The sequence below is a fragment of the Pygoscelis adeliae genome, unplaced genomic scaffold (assembly GCF_000699105.1).
Source record: "Pygoscelis adeliae isolate BGI_AS28 unplaced genomic scaffold, ASM69910v1 Scaffold4, whole genome shotgun sequence".
Lineage (NCBI taxonomy): Eukaryota > Metazoa > Chordata > Aves > Sphenisciformes > Spheniscidae > Pygoscelis > Pygoscelis adeliae.
Genome location: NW_008824986.1, coordinates 9,183,137 through 9,195,181, shown reverse-complemented (window position 1 = coordinate 9,195,181; position 12,045 = coordinate 9,183,137). Strand labels below are relative to the sequence as shown.

Below are 12,045 nucleotides of genomic sequence, written 5' to 3'. Positions count from 1 at the left end.
CAGCTGCTGACTGGGCTTAATTTGGCTGGGTTGATGAGTTTAATAGAAGGCATCCAGGAAAATGCTTGTATAGAAGGTAGGTGCTTTGTGTTCAATGACACAAAAGATGAAAATTAACATTAAAATCATGTAAAATTGAGTCAGATAAAACAAACCTATTGCTTCATCAAACAAAAGAGTTCATAAGAATATACAATATTTGGCAAAGAGATTTTATGCTTAACTTTGAGACTAGGTGGGCTGTTTGAAATGAATTACTTCAGAAAATGACATTTTAAAATGAGGTATTTTTGCTTTTATGTAGTACAAAGAGATGAACTTAAATCCTAGACAAAACCTGTAGTATACTATTCAGAATACAGTTTGTTTAATACTTTGCAAATGTCATTTGTTTAATCTAATGACAACCTTAAGTTAGTATTGCAATTTCTTGAACAGCTACTGCAAAGAAGCTTTTGTTACTGTTTTTTGACATTCCTTGTCAGTATAAACACAAGAATGGGATAAAAGTTAGAATTTTCTGTTGTTGCAAGACTGCTTGGCTGTACTCTGTACTGCTTTGTTTTCATTTACCAGTGACCAGTGTTATTATCACAGTAGTAATTCGTTTCGTATTAATGAAAAGATTGCTCAATAGTCTCAATTGTGTAATAAACAAAAGTAAATTAATAAAACTCCCATTGTTTTTATCTATTATCCAAAATTATATCAGAAATTACTTTAAGCTACTTAGCAAGGCTACCCTATCTTAGTTTAGTATGCTTTCATATGACAAAGAAGTGTTTGTGCAGACAATTTGTCTTCTATCGAGTGGTAGAAGGATGCTATGATGTGCAATATAGTGCCATATTTTTGGTCCCCATTTTAGTGTAGCTTTGTTTTAATACATCAGGGTGTTAGTTCAGTTGTGGTAAAATAAAATTTTTGTGTTAAGAGAGTATAAGTTTTCTTATTCCACAAGCTTTCAGATGTACTAATGGCTACCAGATGTGACAAAGTAATAGAGATGCGTACAAACAGTGCTTGCTGAACACATGGACTGCAGCATGACTTTATGGCTTTGAGACAAAAGAAATTTAGGATACATTTCCAAATGGCATACGAAATATGCTGTAATTGTACTAATCTTGTAATGCTTCTTAAACATGTTTCTGAGCTTATGCACTTCTGTGTAGATGTGTTCTTCATGGCTTGCTATTATGTTGGATTGGCAATGTTTAAAACGATAATCTAAGTGGATTTTCAAAAGGTGGACTAGGTGACTTTGGGCATTGGTGACCGAATGCTTAAGGTAATGCTGCTTTTCACAAGTGGAGCCAACTCCAGCAGACTCAAAGGTTTGCAGAAACAGATTCCGCTGAGAAGTATTAGTCTGTCTTTGTCTTTTCCCAACTTAAAACTAGGGAGGGCTTGAAGTGAGGTGGGGTCGGAGGACAGGCTTACACGGTGTCCGAGAGGAAACCGTTAAGAGTGAAGAGGGATTCAGATTGCCTGGGCCCTGGTGGGAGTCCCAAAACCTAAAGTTGAGGTGCTAACATTTGCCTAATGGCATGAGGAAAAGGCGTGTATCTGTTCTCCCATCTCTTTCTGGGAGGACTGCTGATATGTGCCTATCTTCACGAAGAAATGAAAAACTCAGGAACTTTTCTATAAGGCAGCTCCTACAGGTAATATTAGGGGTTGGGGGGGTTTGTTTGGGGTTTTGTTCCAAACAATAAATGAAGCTTACTCTTATTTTTACACAGTTTATATATACAAGTGTCAAAGTGCTCAAACAGGTTTTTGGGGTTTGGGTTTTTCCCCCCCCCAAAAAAAATCGCAGAAGTTGTTCCTTTCAGAATAAAGTGTTTTCTAAATTGCTGGCTTAAGATAAACTTTTAGTCATAGAAACTCCTTGAACCTTTAGATCTGAGGAGTGTGCTAGTTTTTCTCTTGGTAGGTCCCATTCCTTACCCATTCCTGTCTCATTAAACCTGTCTGGAAAGACAAAAAAGAGCCGTGGCAGCTTGGGCACTGCAGTGGACCCTTCACTGATCTTCAGAGGGACCACCGTTAGAAATAATGCCTCCGTTGTGCTTAGTCTTGTTTATTCTGGTGGTCTTACCATGTCTGATGGCTTTTCCCCCAACTAATCTTTGATACAGGCCATCACTGTATTTGTTTCTTCAACATGAAAATACCCCTGCATTATTTAGCTGCTAGCTCTGAAGAAGTTTACGAAAATACGGTTAGCTGTTAAGTCATTATAAGCACATCAATGAATTTATCGTAAAGGTTGCAAAGGATGACTGCTCTAGATAGAGAGGTGGTTGTGATGATTTAAGGAATAAGTTGCAATTATTCTGTGGAACGATAAAACCTAGGAATTTTGTCCTGTGTATTGGCTGTGCAGAGAACTGTGACCATCAATTATTGCTTAATTTAGTCTGTTTAAGGCAAAGCTTTGACTTTTCTTGACCTTATTATTTTCACTTAGTGAGTTTTATTTCTTGGCATACTTAATTGCCTTTTTTATAGTTTAGAAGGGTATCCTTGAAGCACTACACTCTTCGACTTAGCAGTTCAATAGGTTGTATTGGCAGCTGGTTCATGTAATAAGTGTCAGTTAATGGTTCTTTTCATATGTGTGTACTTTGGCTGTGGTGTAATACCTTTTATAGATAGACATGATATTCATAAAGGGGAAATTAACACATATTTGTGTAAGTGCACAGCTGTGTGTATGGTTGTGTGTGGTGGGGAGAGGGAGAAGGAAGGGATGAGACGTAATATTGAAAGGTACTTTGAGTTAGCTAGCAGGCTGACATGAACTTGTTGACGTCATGCCAATCCTTGACTCGCATGTGAATCACATCCCAGGGAAAAAAAAAATGCCAGTAATACCCTGACAGTCAATATAACAGTGAGTGTATGAGGAAGTTTAACTCAGTACCAGGGAAAATATATCCATTATTCATGTGATGCACTGTCTTGTTTCTGCTTTCTCTCCTTTTTATTCTTCCCCTTTGCTAGTTTATTTGTGTGCTTTGTAGTACTTAAAATGAATGATTTTGTAACTTGATAAGGGTAGTAATAATTTGTCGCTTGTTTTCTACAAAGAGAGGAACCCTTTTGGGCAGTAAAATTTTTATTGCAGCCCAGCTTGGAACTATGTATAATTATTGCCTAAGTATGTGAGACTGATATTTCCAGCTTTGTATGTGTATCTAATGTGATCACATGGCAATTACTGCAAAAACCTGTTTGATTAAAAATCAGAGAATTAAGGTTTTTCATTATTGTGTTTTCTCTAATGCTGTTTTTGAATTTTCAAGTGTCTTAGGCATCACTGCATAACTATGAAATTAAGATTTTGATTTAGTTTGCCATGTACTTCTTGCAGAGATGAGGAATTTCAGCCTTTGTCCAGTGCTGATCAAGAGTGGAAAGTAATCTAATTTAATTTATTTCAACAGGAAAAAAAAAACCCAAAACAGATTACTTATTTGTTTTTTCCTGATGTTATATGAAAAGATGAGAACAGTTTTTTTTATCTGCTGAATTTAATATTCTTCACTTACGTATTCAGTATCCTGGGAATAACCAGCATTGCAGTTATGCTACTGCTAACAAAAGATCTACTTTCAGCTGCAGCTTCTAACAAAGTAAAATCTACAGTGAGAGCTGCTCTTTTGCAAGAGTTAATATCAACAAAAAGTTATTTTAGTAGACCTTTGGATTACACAGATACAGATTTAATCATGGGGCTGCAGGGCCTACTCGTCTGATCATACTGTCTGTCATATAGTTGAGTCAGTTGAGATTGGAAATTGGGAAATATACTTCCACAATTTTCTTTAAATTTTAAGATATTAAACTTCAATTGGTTTGTCCATAAAGTAGAACCTAAGTTGCTGATAATTGTGGTAACTACAGACTTTAAATTGATGTTGTAAGTAGTTTTAACTGATAGTACTTCATTTAGGTCATCAAAGTGTTAATTTTAATGATTGTGCTAGCGCAGTGTGACATTTTAATTCAAGATGTAAAATGCAAGCTTTTTTAGTATGTGTTACTAAACATTTATTGCTACATGCATTTGAATGATAAGCAAATAAAAACACAGCGATGGCTGCTGTTTATAACTGGTCATTAGAGTCCTCATCCATCAAAACACATAAGCGTGTACATAATGGGACTATTTGCATAATTACAGTTATGAGCTTGATTTCTGAGCATGTAAGTAGTCCTTTAAGCATACGTGGAAATGTTTGATGATCAAGCTTGACAGTTTAAATGGACTATGAATAAAAACTGGAACACTGAAATTTGCATCTAACCTACTGACATGTTTGGTTTTTGCTCTTTTAAAAGTGGTCAGCAAGAGTTGGCAAACGCCACGCTGGTTACTTCAAGTTATTTGACAGGTTTCTTTCTCTCCTGAAGAGTTCATTCTGTAGAAGCAGAGACTGTTAGTGGCTTTTGAATTCAAAACTACCCCCACCTCCCTCGCCCCCCGCCCCGCCTTCTGCTGTTTCTGTGAATGCTTCAGCAGGTGAAGAAATCACAACCTTTTTTTTTTTTTTTTTTTTTTAAAAAGAATAACAAACACCAAATAGTATCAATGCTGTGGAAATACACCTTTTTCTTTTATTTGAGCAAATATTGGTGGGAAATGTTGGGTATTTACTCAATACTAGTTCATAGACTGAATTTGAGAATAGAATTGAGCATGTGCTATAACGGTCTCGCCTTATACATTTTGTTCGCTGTGTTGGCAATATTTCTGTAATAATGAATATTCAGTGAAAAAGAAATTTGTGTATTCACCTTGCAGAAGAATATACGAGCTGATTTGAAGATGAGTGTAGTGTGCGCTTAAGTTTTAATAATGTAATATTTTAACTAGAAATTTGTTCAGCTGCTGTAGCCTAGTGTTTTTCTCCAGGATGGGTGACGTTTCCAGGGCCATATTCAGTGCTCACTTGCAGCCACTTGTGTACATGCTGGAATAGCAAAGCTTATAGATTCCTGAAGAATCCAATAGTGCTTTATAATCTAGAGAAAAGAATTGCCTAAATTTGTGCTTTTGGGTATGGTTTTGGACATGGATATATGCATTCTTAAACCATCTAACCAAAATCACTTTAATCTGCATTTTTATTGAGAAATATGTAAATTAATAACTGCTTCATACATTATTCAAGAAAAGACATATTTTGTATTGCTGATACGTCTGCTAATCTTATCTAAAGATATGCAAATGATTTAATTAAAATAATTATACTGTATAATATACCTGAACTTTGCTCTAAAATAGTACGTATTAATCATTAATGGTACTTGTATTTTTAGCTGGAAAGACAAAGTATTTGATTGGTAGTGGATTCTAAACTTTTTTTTTCCCCTTTTTTGCTTAACAGCTTGGACTGAGATGTCCTTTGTGACTGTAATCAAACAATTGACCTCATGTATTCAAGAACGGTGGAATTTGATTTAAAATTACTAGGGTTGTGGCAGAAAAGTGTAGTTTGAAAACAGACAAGTGGTTTTGTATGTACCTACAAGGCAATACTCCTTGAGTCTGTTTCCCTGTGCCTCTTCCTACTATTAATCACTGCTGCTAAAGAGGAGTTTTGTGTTCTTGAATTCCTCTGACTGTGGAGTTCTATAGTATAACTACTTGTCACATCATGGGCTTCAGACTAGAAAAGAATTTATTAAAAAAGAAAAGTACAAGGGCTCGTCTTCCTTCTAATTCAAAAGGATAGTAAGCACATGGTGCCGTTGTTGATGGAAACTGCAAATTCTAAGCATTAAACCCACAAACAGAAACGCCTTGTTATGGGGAATGAATCATTCCCCCATTTGAGGCAAAAATACATCTGTAATCAAACCGTTGGATATTATCAATAAAATGCAAAGGTAAGTGAAATAAGTCTGGCTGTTGTGGTTTATAGTTGAATTACTGTGGTGTTTTTCTAGTCTGGTGCTCAGTAGACACAAGAACTTGAGGAACCTCAGTAAAAATAGTGCATGTTGTATGATCTAATAAGGTTAAGATTAGAACCAAAGACTTTTGCCTTAGGGTTTCTTAGGGGTTCAATCTGTTATTTGAAATAAGGCATTTAAATCCATTTGCAGATGAAGAAAAAAACCCCCCAACTTAATCTGATTGAAACTGCTGTTTGTGTATACTAAGTGATTTTTATCTGTGGTGTTACCAGAGGTCCGTTTACTATTGTCTAACGCAAAGCGTATTCTGGCATGATTGCATTAAATTGCTGGGCAGTAATTTTTAATTGCTGGATTTTTGGTCTTGATGCCTGTAAGAGAATGTTTGCTCTAGAAATAAATAAATAACTACTAATTGTTACTAAGAAATGGAAAGACAAAATCAGTTAAAATTACTCCAAATAGTTAAAATACTAAACATCCATTTGTATGTTCTGAATCCTTTCATTGTGTACTGTGAAATGGAGTGACAACTGCAAGTTCAAGGGGAGCTAGAAAGAACTGCAGTTTCATTAGCGGCTACCAAGAATTTGCTGCAGGGAAAAATGACTATTGTGCATTTTTGTTTCATTTTTAAGTAGTGGAGGGAAAATTAAACTCAAACAACTACAGCATGGCTGATAACGAGAAGGTGCTTCTCCAGCTCTACAGAAGATGGGGGAAAAAGTGATTAGAGGAACATAACCTTTTTAATGCTTTGTGTACTGATACACCAAAAGGTTTCTATAATATGTTGGAAAGAGCTTCTAAGTCTCTAATTTTGGTGTAAGCTGTCAGTTTTCCCAACTTACTAATCTTTCATGTCTCTTTCTTCCTTTAAATCTGTTAAATCTAAAAGTTTTGTTTTCATTGAGTTTCAGTTTAGGTAACTTACCTCCAAAAGAATACGGTAAAAGCAAGCCACAGGGGTTCAGCTGAAGCCACGGAGAATAGTTAAGCCAAAGCAACCTACTCTTGTGTTATTCTCTTCTTTCAGTCTTTGCATCACCTTTAAAGACATATGAATTTCAGTCTTGTTTATTTGTTGTTTTTATTTTTTTAGGGGGCAGCACTTAAATACTTGCCAGCTATTGTCAATGATGTGAAATTAGTATTTGATCCAAAAGAACTAAGGTGAGTAGAGTTAATGAAATGTGTAGTGTGGACTTCAGCTAGATATTTATTTTACACACATATATATATAGATACACACATATATTAAAAAAAAATATATATACAGAGGCAATGAAATATACACCTGAGATGTTTTATCACTTTGGTTTTATTACCTTTTTTTTCCTTGCAAATATTTTTAGGGCTACACAAAAAGCCTGTTTTAAAGTAACGTGTATGGCATCAAGGTTTGACAAATGTCTTGACAAACTTTGCAGTCTTGTTGAGTACAATCATGTAATGAGATAGCAAGAATTATCAATCAGGCAAGTGACATCAAAACTCTTAAGCTATATACTTGATGCTTCACTCTTTCAAGTATAAATTTAATGTAAATAATAACTCTGTTTTTGTTCAGTGAACCCTATTGCTGGGTTGACATTTCAGTAGCTCATAAACATAAGAATGTTGTTAGTAAATAGAAGGGGTAATAGGAAGGTGTTTTAGAACAAAAAACAATAGAGAAGCCAAATCAAAACTAGTATTTCAGGAGATCTTTTAACTTAATGTTGTGATTTAACCTCAGCCGGCAACTAAGCACCGCACAGCTGCTCGCTCACTCCCCCCCAGTGGGATGGGGGAGAGAATGGGAAGGGTAAAATTGAGAAAACTCGTGGGTTGAGATAAAGACAGTTTAATAAGTAAAGCAAAAGCCGTGCACGCAAACAAAGCAAAACCAGGAATTCATTCACTCCTTCCCATCGGCAGGCAGGTGTTCAGCCATCTCCAGGAAAGCAGGGCTCCATCATGTGTAACGGTGACTTGGGAACACAAACACCATCATTCCAAATGTCCCCTCCTTCCTTCTTCTTCCCCCAGTTTATGTACTGAGCATGACGTCACATGGTATGGAATGTCCCTTTGGCCAGTTTGGGTCAGCTGTCCTGGCTGTGCCCCCTCCCAGCTTCTTGTGCACCTTAGCAACAACTAAAACATCGGTGCCTTATCAACTTTGTTCTCATCCTAAATCCAAAACACAGCACTGTACCAGCTACTAGGAAGGAAATTAACTCTATCCCTGCCGAAACCAGGACACTTAAAGAGAAAAAAAAAAAATCAGTTTCTCTTTCACAGTGCTATTAAAAGCCATTTAAGTTGAAAAACCCCTTTTTAATCTAATTTTATTGCAAAAACCCTTCTATATATTGTCTGTTTTTATTTCTATGTTCTGGTCTGTCAAAATGAGGAAAAGAAAGATAAAGTAGAAATAAAATAGATAAGTATAATCTTAGTCTAACATTCCAATGGCCTGAGGAACCTGGCGTTTAGCTTCTGCTTGCCTGTACTATAAACTGTTTTACATGTACACTTATGCTTCCTGTGGGCCTAGGGGGTACATCTTTGTAGAGTTTCTGGACTAAATCGTAATTCTGATATGTGATAGCAAAAGTACTGGGAAAATATACCGAATTAAAAATACCAGGATTTGGCCTGTTTTACCTCAAACACTACAGTTTTTCTGTCACTTAGTGTATTTAAATTGAGATTGACTAATACTAATGAAGTGAAGGCCTAATAGGAAAAACAAAAAATCCCAAGATTTTAGGAAGCAATGCAAAAGTATTGAAAACTTTTAAAAATCTGTATTATGTGGGAGCTCAGCTGATGTGTGTGATGGTACCTTATAATCTTAAAATGTATGTGTTTCTTGGGTTTTTTTTGTTGTTGGTGGTGGAGGTGAAAGCTTCTAACATGAATTATCACTTTTTTATTTCTGGCTTATAAGGTCATGTATTATTCCATTAATGGTATGTGATGATTGAAGTAAAGAGCCGGTAGCACAGACAACTGAGATTTGAAATCTAAAACCTTAAATTAAGCATGGGAAAAGAGTGTAAAACTCAGATAAAAGGGAGAGGGCAAAAGAAAAGACATAAAAACCTAAACAGATGTATTAAAGACAATTGACATTTCTCTGAAATTCCTATCTAACTGTCTTATGTCTGGAAAAAAATGAGTTTGCTTGTCCAAAAGTATGTAGTTTTTTATCTTGTTCTGTGCTGTTGGAGATTTTTTACGTATTTTGGAGAGAGATTAATATAATTTTACTTGTCCTTTTGTATGTAGCAAACTCTTTACTGAATTCATCCTAAACGTTCCCGTGAGCCGGCTCACAATCCAGAAGCTATACTGCTTGATAGAAATAGTTCACAGTGACCTCTTCACGCAGCACGGTAAGCAGAATCTTTGCAACCATTATATTGTCGCATTATTCATTGTCTCCAGACCTCTGCTAGTGCAAGGTTTGTCCTTGCTGCCGAACGCGGTGGAGGTTGTAACCAATTAAGGTTGTTCCGTTAGAAGGACAAGAAGATTTAAAATAAGTGAGGAAATGCTAATTGATGCTGACTGCAGGTTATAGATCATGAAGAAGTGAAAGCAAAAACTTGTAATTTTTAATTTAAAAGGCCGCTAAGCATCCATTTTTATTGGCATGTGTTACAACTTTAACTATGATATGTTTTATCCCAAACTCTATTATTTCAGCTTTTGTGCTCAGTGAAGTTCTATGGAGAAAATGGAAGTTTTTGATGTCCTTTCTTTCTGAAGCATCATTTTCTCCCTTTAAGCTGTCCCTAGCTGAAATAAAACAACATATAAACCTTTTAGAGTGTGTCATTCATCCATGCTTTCTTATTTCTCCTTTTACATTAGCGGGCCAGTGAAAGGTAAGTTCAAGCACTTGTCTTACAGATTTCTTCATTTGAGGTGAAACATTTTATTCTTTTTCTAGATGACTGCGGGTTAAACTAACCTAAACTAAGTGTTTATGTGCTGTCAGAAGTTAATGAGGGAGCAAATAGGCAATGGTTCAATGATAAAGGAAATTTGAAAGGATTCTTCTGTCAGATAAAAATGCTGGGACCATGTGATGCAAAGTGCTGATAAACTTTTCTGGTTCCAATTTTAAAAATGTTCTTGGCGGATTTGCTTTGTACTGGCAGGTATTATACCAGATCAGGTAATGTCTAACCACAGCTGTGTAACTTTTGCTGGATCTAGTAACTTTTTTTTTCCCAGTTAGCAAACAAGTATAAAGCCAACACAATCTATGCTGCAATCTATTATGCTCCTTAATGTCACAAAACTGTGTGCGTTTGTGCCTGGTGCAGTACAGCGGCACTGCTAGAAGGTGGGGTATTACATGGATCTGGTACTGACGACTGTGGCATTAAGTACTGTTGCTCTTTCCATTTCTTTCCACTTGAAGTTTTCTTTCTAATTTTGCACAAGTAGTAATGAAGAATGATGGTCAAAGAATGAGCTTTACATTTTGATGACACTTTTTATTTATAACAAGGACCTGTAAAATTATTGGGTCTACATGATACATGTTACATGCAAGTTTAAACCTTAAACTTTGGGTTTAAAAAAAAAAAAAGTCTAATGAGAATTAAGACTGGAAGATAGAGAACATGGAGACTCTGAACCTTTCAAGAAAGAGATTGAGCTTTTCCATAAAGAAGACCTCAGTAGAGTTACAGTCTCACCTGAGCAACAACGCACAACACGTAGTAAATTTACTTCCTGCAGTTGTGGATGGTGATGAAGTAAGAATAAATCTGAAAAACAAAGTCCACCAGCCATGTCACCACGTACTGCACTAGCAAGTCCAAATGCAGTTCAGCTTCATCTTTGCTTTTGAGATCTTCTTTTGAAATTATTCAGCCCTTATGAGCCACATCAAATGATTTGGTTCTGAATTGCACGGTTTGCAAGAACAAAAAGGAGGAATGCAGATGGAGTTGCTGGGGCTTGGGTAGAATGGTACTGGTCTCTCTGAGACCATTTTAATGTTTGCTCTTTCAGATACATACATCAATGTTACTTACTCCTTTCCTTCATTAATTCTCAGCTCACTGTGTAGTAATTTTTCCTTCTCATAGCTACTTTTAGGTTGCAACATCTTTGGGGCAGAAGCCAGTAATACAAGGTGTTATACGTGACTGTCTTGGATAGGAGGAAATTGAGATAACTCAGATGAAACAAGAAATTATGACTATAAAAAGCACTTCTAAAGAAGGCTATAGGGGCACATCATGTATTTACTATATTAATCTTTGACTTCCCTTACTCAACCAATTTCATTTTCAGAGGTGGAAGGACAAACTCTGCATAGCTGGTTTGTTTGTTAAACCTAACTCTCAAATTCAGCCGTTTGGATTGCAGCGAATGGTATAGTCCAACATTATTTTCTTGTAGAGCTCCTGAGAAATTAAATGAATAGGTTTTAATAGCAGGGTCATTAATCTGAACTCAGTCCAGTTTTGTTGACAGAACAGTACTACTTAATGGGTTTTGGATCTTATCAGGAGGCTCCTAACCAGGGATTTTCATGTCACTGGCTGTTAAGAATGTCTGAAATCTAACGTGCTTCAGTTGAGTTGCAATGGAGATTCAAGGCACGTATGCTGCTAGCGCTGCCCAACTTGGCGTGTGTGGCACAATCTGACTGCACGGGACACTCATTTCACCCCAGTGCAACTCAGCTGTACTGGAGCAGTGCTGTGCATGAGAGGATGGAGCCTGGCACTAAGGAGGACTTGAGAGTTTGGTGCAGCGGTGATGTGGCTGTGTTGCTTCCCATGGGCTCTATTAGCGTACACACCTCTGTGCTGCCCTCCCTTCTGTACGGTTATATGTGACCTCATATATGTATGTATTTTTTTTGTGTGTCGATAAATGAAGCGTTATCTTAAAAGCTTCTCTTGCCACTGGTAATTCTTTATAAAGCTTGTGTCTGGAGAGGCAGTTGTGCTGGGAACCTTTCATAAATGCTAAAATTCACTTGAAAATAAATTAAACCCCTAGCCACAGCCTTTGCTAAATTTAGATTATTCCCCCCCCCGCCCCCCCGCCCCCGCTCCATGGGGTTGCGTTCTTTCTGCTAAAATGTAG

General features: G+C 36.6%; 1 protein-coding gene across 1 annotated transcript in view; it reads left to right on the top strand.

The window, feature by feature from the left end:
* Window positions 1–12,045, top strand: part of DOCK1 (dedicator of cytokinesis 1) — a 303,352-nt gene that overhangs the window by 53,603 nt on the left and 237,704 nt on the right. Inside the window, exons 24-25 of the mRNA XM_009326015.1 lie at window positions 7,037–7,107; window positions 9,214–9,320. Of these exons, the coding sequence (XP_009324290.1) occupies window positions 7,037–7,107; window positions 9,214–9,320 (178 nt within the window). The remainder of the gene's footprint in view (window positions 1–7,036; window positions 7,108–9,213; window positions 9,321–12,045) is intronic.